The sequence below is a fragment of the Carassius carassius genome, chromosome 44 (assembly GCF_963082965.1).
Source record: "Carassius carassius chromosome 44, fCarCar2.1, whole genome shotgun sequence".
NCBI classification, from domain to species: domain Eukaryota; kingdom Metazoa; phylum Chordata; class Actinopteri; order Cypriniformes; family Cyprinidae; genus Carassius; species Carassius carassius.
Window position 1 is genome coordinate 9,713,834 of NC_081798.1, and position 20,294 is coordinate 9,734,127.

Here is a 20,294-nt window from a genome sequence, read left to right on the forward strand (position 1 = left end):
CTTGTTCATAGTGTTTTAAAACAAAATTATATACAATGGTTCTATTACTCTAAGGATTGTCCGAAACCTCTGTTACTCTATGAAAGCATCACATGGCTTGGACTTTTTAAAAGCAATTTTTGGGCAAACAAAAAGAGAGAAAACATGCTTTTTATAGAAATTAAATGTAATGACAGAAAACCATTGTCATGTTTATACAATTTGATTGATTGCTGTATGATTTTTCCAGTTCTTTTGCTATAGTATGCTATTTGGGTGTTTAGAAATAGCTGAAAAAAATGTGGCAAATTGATAGAATGGTCTACAAACTTGGAACTAGTTCATAGCCATACAATTTGAGCAATTTAGCAGTGTTGGTGAATGAAAAATATGAGACACACTTATTACCTCTTTAAAGGCATAGTTCGCCCAAAAATGAAAATTCACCCTCATGTCTTTCCAAACCTGTATTTGTTTTTATATTATTTGTTCTTTTGAGCACAAAAGAAGATATTTTAAAGAATTTGGATAAGTAAAAAGTTGACAGTAGTGGCTACCATCAATTGTTTGGATACCAACATTCTTCAAAATATGGTGGCTTTTCTTTACTGGAAACGGGTCAAAATCACAGTTAAGTCAATAAAAGGGTTAATGCGTTAGGGGGCAGTGCAGAGCGATATGAGTCCATTTGTCAACACGAAGCAGCGCAAGCGTCGGAAGTGACGTAAAAGTCGCGTTGTGATTTGTTGATGTTTGTGTCAAACTCTCGGTCGGTCGTTGTTACGAAAGAAAAACCTCGAAACCGAAGGAATAAAGTCGATCTGTGACTACTGTATTAATACACGAGACCTCGTATTATGTTAGGACAGGTGTAGCCATACATGCAGCGAACAAACGGTTCATAGACAAACAAAAACGGCCGTTTATTCTCTGTGTGTAACTCATAACAACACAAATCACCGCAAGCCGGCCAGCGATGACAATACTCCCGAAGAAGAAACCGGCCTCCACCGCCAGTGGCGGTGATCATAAGGACGAATCGGACAGACGAGGAGGTTCTGAGTCTCACCCTCATCCCCTCACAGGACGCTCGGGGTCCCGACCCAGGGCCTCTCCTCCGCCTTGGACATATCAGGCGACGCCGCACACGTCCAGAGAGGAGCGGCGGATCGAGGCGAGCGCTCGCCCGCGGCCGGCCTCCCCTCAGCCCGCTACCGCTGGAGCACCGGTCGCGCAGTGCGAAGGGAGTGCGAACTCGGTTGTGGTCGCAGGTCGCGTCGAGCTGCCCTGCGGCGCAGGTGGCGTTGGAAGCTGCTGTTCGGGTCCCGGTCTCAGCAAGCGGAGACGACAGGCGGTCTGCTCCAGCGGTTTGACAGGTGGAGGAGGAAGAGGAGGAGGCGGCAGTCCAGGCTCAGAACCCGAGGAGGGAGCTGGAGGCAACAACAGTGAAGACGAGTATGAGAACGCGGCCAGATTACAGCTTGTGGACCCCGCCACAGTCGAGCAGGTATTGGATGCTGGCATTTGGCAGGATACTTCGCAACACGAGAACAGGTTGCCAGTTGTGTCATCTTCTAAAATGCATTAAATGCATAGGCGCTGTTCTAAAGCATAATAGAAAAGTATAAAATTCTCTATACATGTGCATTATTTATGTTATTGTATACGTGTTGATTTTCGTTCATTCTTGATGGACAAGAAATAGACCTAGATGCTCTCTTAAAATATATGTTACTCACAATTATGATATAAAAACATGACTTCATGAAATAAAAAGTTTAAATTATGACGTAACGTCATAAAACTAACCCTACGTAATGAAAGCAAAATTGAAACTGGAAGGTGACTGAGCTTGTCATTTATTATTCTTTGGAAGCTGAATGTTGGGCAGAAAGTTTTCTTTAATCAACTATCCTATTAATCTTTATGTCCAAATACTTCTTGGGGACACTGTCAGTTTTGTTGATTGGAATAAATACTCCAAATGTCCTCATTGTTCTATAATATATACTTTCCTGGTTGCTTTTTGGCCTACAGCAAGAAGAATGGTTCGAGAAAGCCTTAAGGGAAAAGAAAGGCTTTGAAATCAAAAAAATGAAGGAAGATGGAGCATGTCTTTTCAGATCAGTCGGTAATATTTCTCTCCTGTATTTAGGGGTTATTTACTGGAAAGCTGAGTCAGTGCCTTTAGGACATGTGCTGTGCTTTGAATTTGCTGAAATGATAGTTTAGCAGTGCAGATGTAATCATGTGGTTATTAAAGTGCATAGGTGCCATATTTGTGGCAAATAACTAAATTTTTCAGTCCTAAAGTATCACAACCTTCATTTAAAAATCTATAATTTCTGTATTTTTATTATTGTTGTTATTATTATTGTTATTGTTGTTGTTGGAATCAATTTTTTTAGTTGCAATATGCATATAATAAAAAAAAAAGTAATTATGAATGACTGGGGAAGTCATGAAAATTCATTAACAGTTGACAACTTTGGATTACAAATGTAATGGTGTTATTTTAGTATTATTTATATATTAATACAGCTTTTTGTAAATGTTAAAGTGCTTTTATTGTTGTTGTTGGAATCAATTTTTTAGTTGCAATATGCATATAATAAAAAAAATGTAATTATGAATGACTGGGGAAGTCATGAAAATTCATTAACAGTTGACAACTTTGGATTACAAATGTAATGGTGTTATTTTAGTATTATTTATATATTAATGCAGCTTTTTGTAAATGTTAAAGTGCTTTTATCATTTCACCATTTTTTAAAGCTGACCAAGTGTATGGTGACCAAGATATGCATGATGTGGTACGGAAGCAGTGTATGGATTATTTGGTAAGTCAGTTTATTATTTAACTATATTTAAGATTTATGCGATCAGCTATAGACAAAAAAAGAAGGAAAATCTGACCACTCCCCAAGTTACCCCCACAAGCCACACCCCCAGCACTTATTATTAAAAAAATTTTATTTTAGCACATTAAAGGTTTTATTTTATGTTGTAATAATACACACTACTGTCCTGTAAAAAAGGCAGCATTTGATAATCATGGTAACATAATATAAAATCATATTATAATAATGTACTATAATATATTATAGTAAAGTATATATAATTGTTGTTATTATTATTATTATTATTAAAGTACCTGCCAAAAGTTTGGAAACATTAGTTATTTTTGATTTGATCTTCTGTTCATCAAGGCTGAATTTATTTGATCAAAATAAAGTAAAAAAAAATATATATTATTACAGTATTGTGAAATTATTATTACAAATTATTATTATTATTTTAAATGTTAATATATTATAATATTTAATGTTAAAGCAATAGCAATTTCAAATTCTCACTGGCATTCATAAAAAGTCACAGAGTGGAGTAACACGTTTCAGCGCTGATTCTACTCTCATTTGGCACTTTGAATCACTTGGAAAAAAAAACTAAAAAAACATCCCTGATTTAAGATTAAATGATTTGCATTTACAATATAGTTAACTTTGAAGTTTGAATTTGACCCTTTTTAATGATCAAACAAGGTGCAGTTTAGATTTTTTGTTTATACTTCCATTTCAGACGAAAAACTCGGATTACTTCTCCAGTTATGTCACAGAGGACTTTACCACATACATTAACAGAAAGAGGAAGAACAACTGTCATGGGAACCACATTGAGATGCAGGCCATGGCAGAAATGTACAACCGGCCAGTGGAGGTTTACCAGTATGGTATAGGTTAGTCAATGTCTGTTGAATTCCTGGTGTCTCATTGGCTGTCAGTGGTATATTTTACGATAGAAGAGGAAATATGTTTTACTTTTATTTGAAAACTCCCATTTTCTAGAGCCAATAAACACGTTCCATGGCATCAAAGAGAATAATGATGAGCCGATACGTGTCAGTTACCACAAGAACATCCATTATAACTCTGTAGTGAACCCCTACAAGGCTAGTGTTGGGGTGGGGCTGGGCCTCCCCTCCTTCAAACCAGGGGTAATATACTTAAGAGATTTTTCACTCAATAACGAAAATTTGCTGAAAATGTACTCACCCGCAGGCCATCCATTATTTGGATAAGTTATTTTTTTCCAGAAATTTAGCTCAGTAATGGATAATCTGCAGTTCATGGGTGCCATCAGGGTGAGAGTTGAACAGCTAATAAACAATTCACAATACATTCATTGATGGACTGGAGTTGTGTGGATTACTTGTGGATTGTTGTGATGTTTTTATCAGCCATTTGAACTCCAATTCTGACGGCACCCATTCACTGCAGAGGATCAATTGAAAAAAGAAACAAACTCATCTATGTCTTTAATGGCCTGAGGGTAAGTACATTTAAATTTTGGGGTTAACTGTTGCTTTAATATCTGTTATTTTGTCTTTGTGTAGTTCGCTGACCAGAGTCTCATGAAAAACGCTATTAAGACATCTGAGGAGTCATGGATTGAGCAACAGATGCTGGAGGACAAGAAAAGAGCAACGGATTGGGAGGCAACCAATGAGGCCATCGAGGAGCAGGTGGCTCGTGAGTCCTACCTGCAGTGGCTTCAGGACCAAGAGAAGCAAGCAAGACAGGTATGAATCCATACCAGCCATCCTAATCAAAGCAAATTTAAACGGCTTTGAAACATTTCCCACTCTGCTTTTTTATTCAGCCCCGTAAAGCTAGTGCCACCTGCAGTTCTGCCACAGCGGCCACATCCAGCGGCTTTGAGGACTGGGGATGCCGGTCTCCCCGCCAGCGCAGCTCTGCCCCCTCTCCAGAGCATCCAGGCCCAGCTCACCCCGAACCCCCTGTCAAACCTCCCTCTCCAGCTGGAGCTTCACTGGCTCTTCCCAAACCCCCATCACCATGTGCCCCAGGTCTGTATGTGCATGTATGTTTTCTTTGCTTACACTAATGCCAGAGGTGGAAAGTAACGAATTACATTTACTCGCGTTACTGTAATTGAGTAGCTTTTTTGTGTACTAATACTTTTTAAAGTAATTTTTTTAATCTGTAATTTTACTTTTACTTAAGTATATTTTGTTTGAAGTATTGTACTTCGCTACATTTTAAAACACATTAATTACTGAGTAAAAAAAAAAAAAAAAAAAAAAAAAAAATCGCTCCCTGGAAACTACGGCAGTAAATGGGCAGGAGGGCAAACTGGCGCTAAAATCACAAGAAAGATGCAGACGGACAAAACAGGCATTAGTGGTGCAGACACCGCTGAAAACGAAACCCCGTCATATTCTGAAGTTGAACTCGAAGGAAATGAAGTGAACCCCGGGCCATATGTATGCTCTATTATGCAGTGTAAGCTGTACTTGCCTAGGAAGACCAAACTAGCAGCTTATAAAATCTCGATAAGACATCAACCCTTCGCAAGAATGTAGAGGTAAGCTAAATAATTGCATCGTTGCATTGGTGGTTAAAATGAAGCTTTGACATTTTAGCATGAGGTTTTGCACAAATTAGCCAAAAAGACAGTGGTGAGGAGTGTGCTATTTTTGTTTTAATGATGTGCGCGCGCATTTATAGTGCGATCTTTCACTGTGTGATTCAGTCTCCTAAAATCCATTTAGAATGATCACAAAATTGAAGATATAGGGGCAGAAAATTCACATATTTATATAATTTCATATATTAAATCAAAATCACACAAAGAATGCCATCTTTTCCTCCAAAAATCATCATGAATATATACATACATATATATAACAGTTCAGTAAACAAGTTAATTAAGAGACTTGCGTTTTAGACACCATATTGCCTTTTTTAGCTCTATTTCTACAACAGAAAATAATTCCAAACACAGCCACCAAAGCACAGTTTTGCGTCTCTGAGCAACGTGACAGTGTTTCGTTCCTGAATGAATCAACCGTTTAAATGATTCGGTTCAATCGCAATGACTCACTTATTAACAGTGACTTGCTGACACATACTGGCCATTTTAATTTCACATTTAAAGTATCTTTTGATTTTTTTTAAATAATTAATTTCTTATCATTTCAAATGAGTATTCAACATTTTATGTCTTGTATATCAAAACATTATTCATGCATTGGTAACTGCAGGTTAAATGCATTCTTGTCCTGCACTAAACAGTGTAATACATCTAAACGCCACTTCCAATGAATCTTCTGCATTTCCTCTGCATTAAAAGATGAGTTTGTTGATACTAATTTGCCTGGTAACAGCCCAAATGTTTTATTATTCTAAATAACTGATTCTTTTAATTAAAAACAACTAGTATGAGATTAATAGACCTATCCCAGGGGTGTCAAACTCAGTTCCTGGAGGGCCGTAGCCCTGCAGAGTTTAGTTCTAACCCTGCTCCAGCACACATATCATGTAGTTTTCAAATAAACCTAAATGATTAGATTAGCTGGATCAGGTGTGTTTAATTAGGGTTATATCTAAACTGTGCAGGACTGTGGCCCTCCAGGAACTGAGTTTGACACCCTTGGCCTGTCCCATTTTTGACTCCCTCCCACTGTTAAAATGTAACTAAGTAATTTTTACTCTGAGTAAATTTTAAATGAGCTACTTTTTACTTTTACTTGAGTAGATTTTTAGACTGGTACTTTTACTTGTACTTAAGTAAAATTTCATTAATGTAATGGTACTTTTACTTGAGTAGAATATTTTTGTACTCTTTCCACCTCTGACTAATGCACAATTCTTGCCTACTAACTGGTTCTTCCTGGACTTCTTTTTTTAGGTCCAAGTCATCAGTCTTCTGCCAACTCTTCCCTGGTGTCGCTCTACCCAAGCCTGGGCTACAGGACTCTAATGCAGGAGATGTCACCTACTGCCTTTGGTAGGGCATTCCTTGCTTCAGTATAAATGCTTTTTGATCTATACTTTGTGTCTTTAAACAAGCTTACTTAATTAGCTGGATTTTTCATTTTTAGGTTTAACAGATTGGGAAGACAATGACGTTCTTGCCTCAGTTCTGGCTGCTTCACAACAAGAATACCTCGACAGTTTGAAGAAAAATGCAATGCACAGAGAATCTTCTCCAGACTGCAGTTGATATAATTGGACAGCACAACTGGCAGCACAAATGACCGAAAAGCTGCATTTCTATATTTCAACACCTTGCAATGTTTCTTCCTCTCCCCCTTATAAATACCACTGTATTATTATTATTATTTTGTTTTGCCAACTCATTTTCCTTAATTTCATTTAGCTTCTCGGACCTAGTTAGGCATGTTTAAATAAACATTATAAAATTAATATTAAAAATATCATCTCAACTGTTTAATATTATCAGGTGTTTTCATTATTTGAGCCGAATAAATTATACTAACTAGTATAAGAATGTTGAAAATGTTTTGCTTTTTCCCATAAATTTTTCAATATTGACCAATGCAGCACAGCAAGCTGCAGGGTTTGGTTATATAAAGATGAAAAATAAACAATTCAAATTGCCTCAGTGTTTGTAAACTGTCCAGATGCTTTTAGTGAAAATTGAGGTTTCATTATTAAATCTAGACATGTAACTAACATCATAACATACTATATGTCATATATCCACATGTGTATATATTTTAGTAAAGTGCAAAATGTAAATATTATGTTTTTATATTGTGCTGTTAAAATGTATAAATTGTATATAAACATTTATGTCCATGTAAATTTTATACACATATTCTGTAGTCTATAGTAAATTATAGTTCCCTTTCGAGAGAACTCTCGTACTGCGTAAGCTAGCTTACACTATGGGAAAAAGGTCCCCTTTTCTCGAGAATATGAAGCCAAAAATTATCCTTAATTTTTAAATAATGTAAAACGCAGTGCTGCAGCACAGCAGACCCAAGCGAAGCGGCTCGCGCGCTTATTGGCTGTGCTGCGGCAACTGCAGCAACCTATGGTGAGGCGGCGGAGAGAAACGAGCCAATGGGGGCGCTTCGCGCCCATTGGACGTCAGAGCGCGCCAAAATAGGCGTGGCTGGAACTATATAAGCCACCGCTTCACCATAGGGATCAGATTTCATCTCCTTCAGCGATCTCACCTGCACTTCGCTGTCTTCTCAGGAGAAGCCTCTACACGCCGTCGAAAAGCCTCTCAGCGGGATAGCACTGCAACGCAGATCTGAGGACGCCGGCTTGTGCTTCATCTCGACGCCGCCTTCAGCACTCGCTTCCTGCTGCGCCATCCGGCGTGACTATATCCTTTACAAAGCTAGTGTGTTTGCCGCTGCATCACACTTTTTTCTCCAGAATTCGAGGCGTTGTTTCAAATGCCTCGGGCCTGCGCTTCCTGCCGAGGCCCTCTGCCCAGCGAGGACCGCCACATCATCTGTGTCTCCTGCCTGGGCCGCGAGCATGCTGAGAGCGCACTCTCCAAGGGCGGCTGCCCTGAGTGCGACAACATGGCTATATCGACCCTGCGGGCTCGATTAGCTCAAACCAGCCACGATGCTCCACCCGCTCCGCCTCTTCTCTCTCAAGTGCCGCGTAAGAAACGCCGCGATCAGAGAATGCCTGAGCACACTGCTACACGCGAGCTCACGCCGGAACACTCCCCGCGTGCCTCGCCCGCTCTCTCTCCTTCGCCTGTCCTCTTCGTGGACGAGCAGCGCCAGTCCCTGCTCACCAGCGCCCCCTTCTCCTTCGGAGCGCCTGAGGCGGAAGAGGACAGACACGACAGCCTTTCTCTCGCCGCGTCCAGTAGTGAGGAATGGTCGGGCTCCATTGCGGACCCCCCCCCCCCCTACAGCACCCAGCTGCACCGGACAACGCGCTGATATCGACGCGGAGCTTACTCGCGTGCTTACAAGGGCTGTCAGCGACCTTCAGCTCGACTGGTCTCCTCCAGACGAGCCCGCTAAAAGCAGGCTGGACGAATGGTTCTTGCAGGGGCGCCCTTCGGCCCCTCCGCAAAGAAACGCCCCCTTCTTCCCGGAAGTTCACGATGAACTCACGAAGTCGTGGAAAGCCCCATTCTCCGCACGCTTGAAGACTTCTGTCTCGTCAGCGCTCTCCTCTGTCGACGGCGCCCGAGACCACGGTTACGAGAGCCTCCCCCCTCTCGAAGAGGCTATTGCTGCACACCTCTGCCCGCCCTCAGCCGCAGGATGGCGGTCGAAGCCTGTGCATCCATCCAAGCCGTGCCGCACCGCACCACCTCAGCTCTCGCTGGCCGAGCTTACACCTCCGCTGGTCAAGCTGCTTTGGCTCTACACACCATGGCTGTGCTGCAGGTTTTTCAGGCCAGACTTCTCCGTTACCTGGACGAGTCTGCCCCAGATATCTATGACTTTAAAGATCTCCGCAGCGCTACTGATCTAGCCCTGCGTGCGACAAAGACCACAGCACAAGCGATCGGCCGAAGCATGGCAAGCCTCGCTGTTTTAGAGCGACACCTCTGGCTCACGCTCACGGAGATGAAAGACGCCGACAAATCCGCCTTTCTTGACTCTCCTATCTCGCCTTCCGGCCTCTTTGGCCAGTCGGTTAAGGGTTTCGCTGAACGCTTCACTGAGGCTCAGAAAACGTCACAGGCAATGAGACACTTCCTGCCGAAACGCTCTAGCTCTGCTGCGGGACGCCGTAGAAATGCGCCGCCCCCTCAGACCTCGAAGCCATCGCAGCCAGACTTACAGTCTCGCCCAGCGACCAAAACCCAGCACCGCTCTCGCTCTACGAGCCGCAAACCGCCAGAGAGACGGGGACCTCGGCCCAGGATTGTGCTGAACCCCGAGCCTCCGAAGCCCTCCTGACCTTCGGGCTGAAAAGACCGTGGTTAAGTCCCGCTGCGGCCGGACCACCACACAAGAAACCTCACATGCTTCCTCCAATCCCCTCACTAAAGGCGGTTGGAGATGTCTATACTGCAGTAAACGAGCCTGTTACAATGCACGCACGCCTGCACACAAACGCCGTTTTCACGGCGACCTCAATAAAGCACAAAAAGAGCTTTTTCTATGTAGGCAGTGTGCCCACTACACAGTACGCACCCCTACATGTATACACACTCCCCCAAGTGTCACAAAGACACACTCGGGTCTCCTTTCATGCCCACCTTCCCGCTCGCGCCGGAGGTGCTCTAAATGTAGCGCGCGTGCCCACTTCTCAGTGCGCAACCCTACAAATAAGCGCTGTCACCACAGTGTCACAAGCACAGCATACTCGAGCTACTGGTCCCCTCATAACAGGCGGCCAGTGCCCGAAGCACATTCAACCCATAGCCGCACGAGCCGCTGCATGGCAGGCCATCCCCGGCATATCAAATTGGGTTTTGAATATAATAAAACGAGGTTACTCGCTCCAGTTCGCTCGCAGACCGCCGCGCTTTCGCGCCGTGGTCGAAACAAAAGTGAAAAGCGAAATGACACACGTCCTTCGCGCCGAACTGATAAACCTTCTTGCAAAAGGGGCGATAGAAACTGTCCCCCCTGCGCAGCGCGAGTCAGGCTTTTACAGCCGCTACTTCCTCGTACCAAAAAAGGATGGCGGTCTCAGACCCATCCTAGATCTCAGACGTTTGAACAAAGCGCTTATGACGCGATCGTTCAAAATGTTAACTACCAAACAAATACTCGCGCAAATTCGCCCGAGGGATTGGTTTTTCTCAGTGGATCTGAAAGACGCTTACTTTCACATTCAAATAGCACCCCATCACAGGCCATTCTTGAGATTCGCCTTCGAGGGGCAGACTTATCAGTACATGGTTCTTCCATTCGGCCTCTCCGTAGCACCCCGTACGTTTACACGGTGCATGGATGCCGCTCTCGCACCCCTGAGAATGCGGGGAGTGCGAGTATTGAACTACCTCGACGACTGGCTAGTTTTAGCCCATTCCGAGGAACTACTGACGACACACAGATCCTGGATCCTCAGCCATTTAGAATGCCTGGGTCTCACGATCAACACTGTCAAGAGCGCTCTGTCTCCCAGCCAGAGGATTTCCTTTTTGGGGATAGACATAGACTCTGTGACATGTACAGCGCGTCTGACGTCACAGCGCGCTCTCACTATTCAGCATCTAGCCGTGTCGTTCAAAGCCGGGTCTCTTTACCCGCTCAAACGATTTCAGGAAATGCTAGGTCTGATGGCATCAGCCTCTGCGGTTCTCAAACTGGGCCTGCTGCGCATGCGCCCACTACAGCGCTGGCTGAGAGACCGTGTTCCAGCGCGCGCCTGGATTTCCGGCCGCGCGCGCATCAGGGTGACCCACGGCTGCATCACAGCTCTGGCCCCTTGGAAAATAGCCAACTGGTATCAGTTAGGCGTAAGCATGGGCGCTGTCTCGAAATGGAAAGTAGTCTCGACAGATGCATCCAACCTCGGTTGGGGCGCCCTGTACGAGGGCAGGTCTGCTTCCGGCCTCTGGTCGAGCCCGGAGCGACTGTTACACATAAACTGTCTGGAGATGATAGCGGTCGAACTATCCCTGAAAGCTTTCCTCCCATTTTTAAAGGGCCACCACGTTCTGGTCAGATCAGACAGCATGTCAGTGGTGGCCTACATAAATCGCCAGGGTGGTGTCAGGTCAGAAACCTTGCACACCCTGACCGAACGTCTTCTGACATGGGCACATTACAATATGCGCTCGCTAAAGGCAGCGCATGTACCTGGCATCCTGAACCGGGGCCCGGACATGCTTTCCAGGGCGAATGTTCCCCCTGGGGAGTGGTCTCTTCACCCACAAACGGTTCAGTTGATGTGGAGCATCTTCGGCAGGGCAGAGGTCGACCTCTTTGCCTCAGAAGACAACGCTCATTGCCCAATATATTTTTCAAAGAGCAGGGACGCGCTGGCCCTCGATTGGCCCAGACGCCCGCTTTATGCCTTCCCACCGGTTGCGATGCTACCGCAGGTCATCGATCGGGTCAGGAAGAGCAGATGTGCTATGCTGCTAGTAGCCCCACTCTGGACGACCCAACCTTGGTTCTCCGAGCTGATGCAGCTGTCCAGTACAGCCCCATGGCCAATACCGCTGCGGAAAGATCTCCTCACGCAGCTGAAGGGCGCGCTCTGGCATCCCCACCCCGAACTTTGGGCCCTTCATGTATGGCCCCTCAACGGGTACCCGGGAACCTCCCTGAAGGAGTGTTAAAGACCATTACGGAAGCCAGAGCGCCCTCAACCAGGCGCCTGTACGCGCAGAAATGGTCAGTGTTCTCCACCTGGTGCGGGACACGGAACCTAGACCCTCACTTATGTGACGTGACGGAGATACTCTCCTTCCTACAGGAGCGTTTAGATGCGGGCAGATCCCCGTCTACGCTCAAAGTGTATGTGGCAGCCATTGCAGCTTCTCATGCTCCGGTGGCCGGCCTATCACTGGGAAAAAACGAACTGGTCATTCGTTTCCTTAAGGGAGCTCGTCGGATGAACCCTCCCCGACCCCCTTCAATCCCTTCCTGGGACCTGTCTACGGTCCTAGAGGCCTTAAAGGGCCCCCCTTTTGAACCGCTTCAGTCGGTCAATATGAAGCTTCTTTCGTTCAAAACCGCTTTTCTACTGGCTCTGGCCTCAGTCAAGCGAGTGGGGGATTTACATGCGCTATCTGTAAGCGCTGACTGTCTCGAGTTTGGGCCTAATGACTCCAGAGTCATTCTCAGACCAAGACACGGCTATGTCCCCAAGGTGCTCTCAACACCGTTCAGAGCGCAGGTCATCTCGCTGTCAGCCCTTTCCTCGCAAAGCGACGAAAGCAACGCGAGCTTCATCTGCCCCGTCAGGGCTCTCAAAACCTATATTGCGCGCTCTGCCTTATTCAGGAGGTCGGACCAGCTCTTCATATGCTTTGGTGGGCGCACCCGAGGTCTCGCCACCACGAAGCAAAGCCTATCGCAATGGATAGTAGACACTATCTCGCTGGCTTACAAATCTAAAGGCCTTTACTGCCCGTTCGGCATCAGAGCCCGTTCCACCCGGGGTATGGCCTCGTCATGGGCGTGGTCCTGCGGGATACCACTGGATGATATCTGTGCGGCGGCAGGCTGGGCCTCTCCGTCCACATTTATTAGATTCTATAATCTGCAAGTCCTTTCTATATAGACATGCTAAGTACTTATATAGTACTTTCTATATAGACATGCTAAGCCTTATCACGTCCCCCTTTTTTTCGTTCCCTATATAAAGCTCACTAAGGTTGGCTGTTGGGACTGGGATTTCTCCTGCTATAAAGCCCCGGGCTCTCGCCTTGGGCTGTGACAGGTCGAAGTTCCCGAGCACGCACAGCGTTTTACATTGTGTTCCCATAGCGTAAGCTAGCTTACGCAGTACGAGAGTACTCTCGAAAGGGAACGTACTCGGTTACTAGCATAACCTTGGTTCCCTGAGTTGAGGTAACGAGTACTGCGTAACCTGCCGTGCTATGTGCTCGGACCGGGTGATCGCTTCAGTCGATTTAAAACCTGATCCCTATGGTGAAGCGGTGGCTTATATAGTTCCAGCCACGCCTATTTTGGCGCGCTCTGACGTCCAATGGGCGCGAAGCGCCCCCATTGGTTCGTTCCTCTCCGCCGCCTCACCATAGGTTGCTGCAGTTGCCGCAGCACAGCCAATAAGCGCGCGAGCCGCTTCGCTTGGGTCTGCTGTGCTGCAGCACTGCGTTTTACATTATTTAAAAATTAAGGATAATTTTTGGCTTCATATTCTCGAGAAAAGGGGACCTTTTTCCCATAGCGTAAGCTAGCTTACGCAGTACTCGTTCCCTCATCTCAGGGAACCGAGGTTACGCTAGTAACCGAGTACGTTTGGTCTAACACTTTTTATTACAGTCAGGTCCGGAAGTATTATTGCCATTTTATACAAAGTACCTCGATTTTCAGGGGTTCAATAGTATTTGGTTAAAGTGACAAATGTAAATATAAGCACAATTTTAATACTTGGATGAAAATCCTTTGCAGTCAATGACTGCCTGTAGTTTGGAGCCCATGGACATCACCTTTCAAATATATATATATATATATATGAAATCTGCAGTTAAGTTTAAATAGGAATTATTACAGCACGCCTCGCTGTCATGGAAACATTGCATGTCACACAGGAAAGTGATTAAGCGCATCCACTACAGATATGACTAAATTAATATAATTTTGGTTTAACTTCTGCGTAATGACTTGATGTAATGTCAGCGCTTATCTCCATTAATGAGAGTGGAATATAAATGTGTATATCGAAATGAAAACAAAGTTTAAAATAGTTTTTTATGAGATTGAAGATATCTCCAAACAAACAGAGTCGTAGTTATTCAGTTTTTGATATCATCTTTTAATTTATGATTAGTAATTATTGCAATAGAGGGTTAGTATCTATTTAACTAGTATCTATTTAAATATTACTAGTAAGCATTAGATACTAGTACTTATTTTTTAGATACTGATACTTATTAATTAGACACTAGTACTTGTACGTACTAGTATCTAATAATAATAAGTTCTAGTATCTAATGAATGAGCAGTAGTATGTAATAATAAATACTAGTACCTAATGAATAACTACTAGTACAAAATTAAATACTAGTCACTTGTGGAATACATACTAGTCAAAACTGAATAGTTGATATCTTAATGACGAATCCCCATAGAAGTCAATAGCAAAATCTAATTTGTTACTATAGTAACAATATAACAGTTACTAGTCACTATTGAAATAAGTACTATTATCTAATGGATAAATACTAGTATCTAATAAATAAGCACTAAAATCTAATAAATAAATACTAGCATTTAATCAATAAATACTAGTATCTAATGAATAGTACTAATACCTAAGAAATAAGCATTAGTATCTAATGAATAAGTACTAGTATCTAATGAATGAATACTAGTACCTAATAAATAAGCACTAGTACCTAAATAATAAGTTAATTAATAAGTACTAGTACTTAAAGGAAAATATACTAGTATCTAAAAAATAAGAATGAGTAACGTTAAACTAGGTACTAGTGGAGTTAATTATAGATTAACTTGCTATACGCCAAGTTTTTTTTTTTTAAATAAATACACATACGTGCGTGGAAAACAGCATAAGCATATTTCAATACCTTTTTTGTGTGTATGCAACATTTATACACGGGGACCCTGATAATTTAATACCTAACCGTAAACGGGATTTCATTACGGACTTTTATTTTAAAACAAGTCAACCGGATGTGGTTGTGGGTATTTGTTTTCTATCGATTTTAATGTGAGGCTTCCTGGAGCACCGGCGGCTGAGTCAGTTTCGCAGAACGAAACCTTTTGGTTTTGATTTGTCGTTAGTAATTTATTCAGTCAGACATGAATGTGATTAAGACGACGAACGTTAGTGGATCAGTTCACGAGATGAGCCATTTATGGGGGGAGATCGTATGCTTTTCCCATATATAACGTAGACTAGCTTAAGTTAGTGTCCTGTAATCTGTTCAATAATTTGGACCAGTTCGTATTATGTAAATATCGCGATCGATAGTCATTCATCGTTGTTAAAGTTTCTGCTTGAGAAGACGTGCGTTTTGGTGTTTAAACTCCACGAGCGGTGCAGATATGGGATAACAGCAGTAATTAGATTAAACGGCTTTAGACTCCATTTTTGTAAACTAAGTACGAACCTTCATTTATTATACTGCTTTACTGATATATTTGTCGTTTGACTGGGTGTTAAGTCACGTTCTCATTTTGAATTCAGCTGTTTGCATGTTGACATGGATCAGAGTCAAGAGAGTGGGAATATGGAGGAGGTGAGGATATGTGATCCATCCATCCTTCCACAATGTCTTGATCAGATAGGTAATGTTTTGCTGCGTTACAACATGCGTTTTAGTGGCTAACATGCTGATTTTACAGTGCTGATTTTACTTTGCTTTCCAGATGCTGCTTACTCAGATAGTGACGTCCCATCAGAAAACCATTGTGTTAATGAAGATCACCGGATGCCTTCAGACCCAGAGGGGCTCTTGGAGTCAGCAGACCCCACATCAGTAGAGATCTGCCAACAACAAGAGCTTTTAACAGATATGCAGAAGCTCCACACAGATGAAGACCGCTCTCTGTGCGCCGGGGCTTCGGAGACTGATTCTGGGAAAGCGTCTGAGGACTCTGCATTAGCCGACAGTGGCCACGATGACTCGGGTGAGTTTGTCGTAACCATGTTAGCTCAGGGTAAGATGGAGGAGCAGGGAATTGGTATGGAAGGAGCCTTGTCCTCTCTATCTGAGACCGGCACACCTCCGGGACCTCCCTCGCACAGGAACGAGGATGTGACGGCGGAGAGTTGGAGACAGCACAGGAAGCATGTATTTGTGCTGAGTGAGGCTGGGAAGCCCATCTATTCCCGATATGGAAGTGAGGAGGCCCTGTCCTCCACTATGGGAGTGATGATGGCCTTGGTGTCCTTCGTTCAAAGTGGAGACAACATCATTCGCTCCGTTTACTCCGGTAGGTGACTTAGGAAAGATTGGCCCAAAGAAAATTGCATGCAGATTTAGTCCTCTCACAAAACAGCTAAAAATCTTTGTTCACTCAAATGCTCTCTCCACCTTCTAATATCCTCTTTTTTTCTTTTTTTTTGTAAATCCTTTAAATCAATTTGGTTGAACAATTAGTATTTTTTTCCATCAGTATTTTGCTATGAAAACTTTTTTTTTTAAATTAGCTGTTTTAATGGATTTTTTCTCTATTCTATATTATGTTTAATGTAATAAAAATGCACTTATGTTCAAAAGTTAGTTTTGTCAGATTTTAGACGTATATGGAAAATATTTTACGTTCACCAAGGCTGCATTTTGATTAAACATTTAGTAAAAAAGTAACATTGTGAAATATTATTACAATTTAAAATAACTATTTTCTGTTTTACTATATTTTAAAAGGTAATGATGGCAAAGCTGAATTTTCACCAGCATTACTCCAGTCATTTAGTGTCTCAAATATTATAATCAATGTTGAAAAAATTTGTGCTGCTTAGTATTAATGTGGAAACCATGAATTTATTTTCAGGATTCTTTCATAAATAGAAAAATTTAAATTATTTAAAATAGAAATGTGTTTTAATATTTAAATGTCTTTACTGTCACTTTTGATTACTTTAATGAATGTCTTCTTAATGAATAAACGTATTCCTTTACATTTTGAATGGTAGTGTATATTTTTTACATCCACAAATGTGAACACATTTTCACAAATTCTTGCATAATTGCGGTGTTAGTTAATCATATACCCAAGTAATGAATAATCATGCTTAAATAACTTAAACTGGTTCTTCTCTCCTGATAGATGAGCACACGGTTGTATTCATGCAGCGTGGTCCTCTGGTGCTGGTGTCCGTCTCCAGCAGCCGTCAGTCAGAGCAGCAGCTCTGTAACGAACTGCTCTACGTCTACAACCAGATCGTCAGCATGCTCACGCAGGCCAGCATCACCCGCATCTTCGAGCACAAGAAGAACTACGATCTGCGTCGCCTGCTGGCCGGCTCGGAGAAGATCCTCGATGGCCTCCTTAACCTTGTGGACTCAGACCCCAGCCTCCTACTCTCCGCCGTGCACTGTCTCCCCTTGGCCTCATCTCTCAGGGACTCGCTCAGTCAGATTCTCCAGAAGGCCATCACGCCTAACCTGGTCTTCTCAATCCTCATAGCCAAGAACCAGCTGCTCACCATAGTGCAAGAGAAGATGGTCATCGACGATGCCCGACTAGAGCCTGCTGACCTCCACCTGCTGCTGAACCTCATCGGGGCCTCGTCTGCCTTCCAGGCTGGGGAGATCTGGACGCCCATCTGCCTGCCCAGTTTTAACCCTGACTGTTACTTTTATGCGTACATCTCGTATCTGGACCCTCCTGAATGTACTGTTTGTCTGGTTCTTCTCTCCACTGATAAAGAGGCGTTTTATTCTGTGGCCGAGTGTAAGAGAAAGATCGAGGAGGCAATGCAAACGCAGAATGCACTCAGCTCCATAGCTAAAGCACATTCGTACAGCGTTAGTCAGGTGGGAGTGTCTGACCTCAGGCATTTCATGTACAAGCCTTTTGATGTGCCCGACAACCATCGCCAGCTAACACAGTTCACCAGGTGAGTCTTCAAGGATATAACAAAACCGGTCCAGTTCACTTCTTCCCAAAATAAAAATAATTTATATGATTTCTTTAAATGAAGCATGGATTTTTATATATATATATATATATATATATATATATATATATATATATATATATATATATATATATATATATATATATAAAAGGGATGCACCAATATTAAAATTCTAGCCCAAAATAATAAGTGGATAATGTTTGAAATAATGTTTCATGGTAAAAAGTCATAATTTTCTTCATGCAAAATACTATATCTTTTTTCCCATTTTTATTTTTGATCAAATGTGTCCTGGACATGTTTTTATGAGATTGATCCATGTTTTTATTTTAACCCTCTGCTTGTTGTGAACACTTTTATTATTAAATAAATATAATGTATGTGCTGTGATGCGTTATTGTGATGGTTAGCTAAAACTAAAACTATTAAAAACTATTACCAAAAATAAGATTAAATAAATATAAGTATTAGATGAAAAACTATCAAATTAATTATAAATGTTGCCTTGACAACTAACAGAAATAAAATGTTTAAGTATTAAAATATATATAAACTATAAATACATTTATTAATAAATAAATTGTAATTAAAAATAAAATGACTAAAAATGTATTGAAAATAAAGTAAGGCTTAATCGTAAAAATAAGAAATATGAAAAATTAATTAAAGTGAAACTGAAAATATGCCAATTTAAGATATTTATAAATAAAATAATAGTATGTAAACAGTTCCAAAAACAGTTTTTTGGCAATCTTTTAAATGTATTTAGTTAAATTCTTTGTTTGCTGGCTTCATGGTGACATCAGATTTATCCTCAGCATCTCTACAAGTAACTTTTGAACTGGATCAGTGAGCTGTAGATCTGAGCTCATGGTCATGCTCTCACATATTTCCTGAATGAATTTCACAGAGGAATTGAAAGCATTTTTTCTTAATTTATCCTGTTGTTTGATGCCAATAGAATGTGTGTCATGAGATTTGCGGTACAATGTAATGCACCACTAATAAAATTTCAGAAAATATTGAGATCTAAAGCACAAAGCCACCTTTGTTTTTCTCTGTGCCTCATGGGTTTCCTGCAGCCCAGAGATGGAAGCGCCGTACAGCAGTGAGGAGGAGCGGATGAGACTCCTGGACCTGTACAGAGACATGCATGGCCGAATCCACAGCACCTCACGCCCCCTCAAGCTTATCTACCACGTGGCCGAACGTGAGACTCTGCTGGCCTGGGTAAGTGAATGACAACTGCTGTCACACGCATCTGTTCCAGTCCTCTGAGAGCAAAACATGCTTTCTATCTTGCCTGACACTTTCACGTTCTCTCCGCACAGACCTTGAAAGATTGAGTAACCTTTAAGGCCTCTGAGCAGCACTCAACATTTGCATATGCATATTATGCAAATGAGGATCCTGACCTTGCTCCAAATGGAGTTCCTTTGTAATATTCTCAGGTTAATTATGTGTTGCCCAAGGCAATTTAAAGGAAAAAGTATACCTTATTAATTAATATTATATTAATTTCCTGAAAATGTACTCCCCTTCAGGGCAGGCCATTCAAAATTGTGTTTCTTTCAATTAGCATTACAGTACTTGCTCACCAATGGATCCTCTGCAATGAATGGGTGCTGTTAGAATGAGAGTCCAAACAGCTGATCCAAACACCACAATAAGTAGTCTCCAGTCCATCAATTAATGTATTGTGTTTTAAAAAGATACAGGTTTGTAAAAACCAGCTCCATCATTAAGATGTCTTAGCTTCAAACTGTTAGTCAGAGTTCAAGCACTGTTTGGATTACTTGTGATGTTTCAGCTGTGTAGACACCCATTCTGACGGCACCCATTCACTGCAGAGCTCCAAATCTATGACTTAGATGACCTGAATGGGAGGACCTTTATTTTTTTTTTTGGCTGAACTATTCCTTGAATTTTTCACATTTCAGGTCACGAGCAAATTCGAGTTATATACATGCTTCAGTCCCCTTGTCACGAAAACCTGTGCCATCAATGCCATCACTAAACTGCTGCGCTGGATCAAGAAGGAGGAAGACCGTCTGTTTATCCGATACCCTCCAAAATACTCCACCACCCCTAACCCCAGTAAGAGCTCTAAAGGAGGTAAGAGTCCAGTTGAATCAGATGTCTGTTTTCTTGATAGTTTACAAGATTCTCTTCATCTGCTGACCGTTTGCTTTTTTTTTGTTTTGGTTTCAGATGCACATTGACCAGACGGACCCGACGTGCATCTCTGCATTCACATTTAACTCAGTTTAATAAAACAATGGAGATGATTCCACC

General features: G+C 42.4%; 2 protein-coding genes across 2 annotated transcripts; both read left to right on the forward strand.

The window, feature by feature from the left end:
* The first annotated feature begins 691 nt into the window (after positions 1-691).
* On the forward strand, positions 692-7,407 carry otud5b (OTU deubiquitinase 5b). The gene is made up of 9 exons (XM_059537285.1): positions 692-1,486; positions 2,017-2,110; positions 2,755-2,819; positions 3,559-3,715; positions 3,825-3,973; positions 4,373-4,558; positions 4,639-4,846; positions 6,691-6,789; positions 6,884-7,407. The coding sequence occupies exons 1-9, from the start codon at positions 956-958 to the stop codon at positions 7,003-7,005; spliced, it is 1,611 nt and encodes a 536-aa protein (XP_059393268.1). The 5' UTR covers positions 692-955; the 3' UTR covers positions 7,006-7,407.
* Positions 7,408-15,098: 7,691 nt separating this feature from the next.
* On the forward strand, positions 15,099-20,239 carry mon1bb (MON1 secretory trafficking family member Bb). Its single transcript, XM_059537682.1, has 7 exons — positions 15,099-15,514; positions 15,600-15,700; positions 15,782-16,348; positions 17,186-17,978; positions 19,082-19,229; positions 19,940-20,114; positions 20,211-20,239. The coding sequence occupies exons 2-7, from the start codon at positions 15,616-15,618 to the stop codon at positions 20,219-20,221; spliced, it is 1,779 nt and encodes a 592-aa protein (XP_059393665.1). The 5' UTR covers positions 15,099-15,514; positions 15,600-15,615; the 3' UTR covers positions 20,222-20,239.
* Positions 20,240-20,294: the final 55 nt, after the last annotated feature.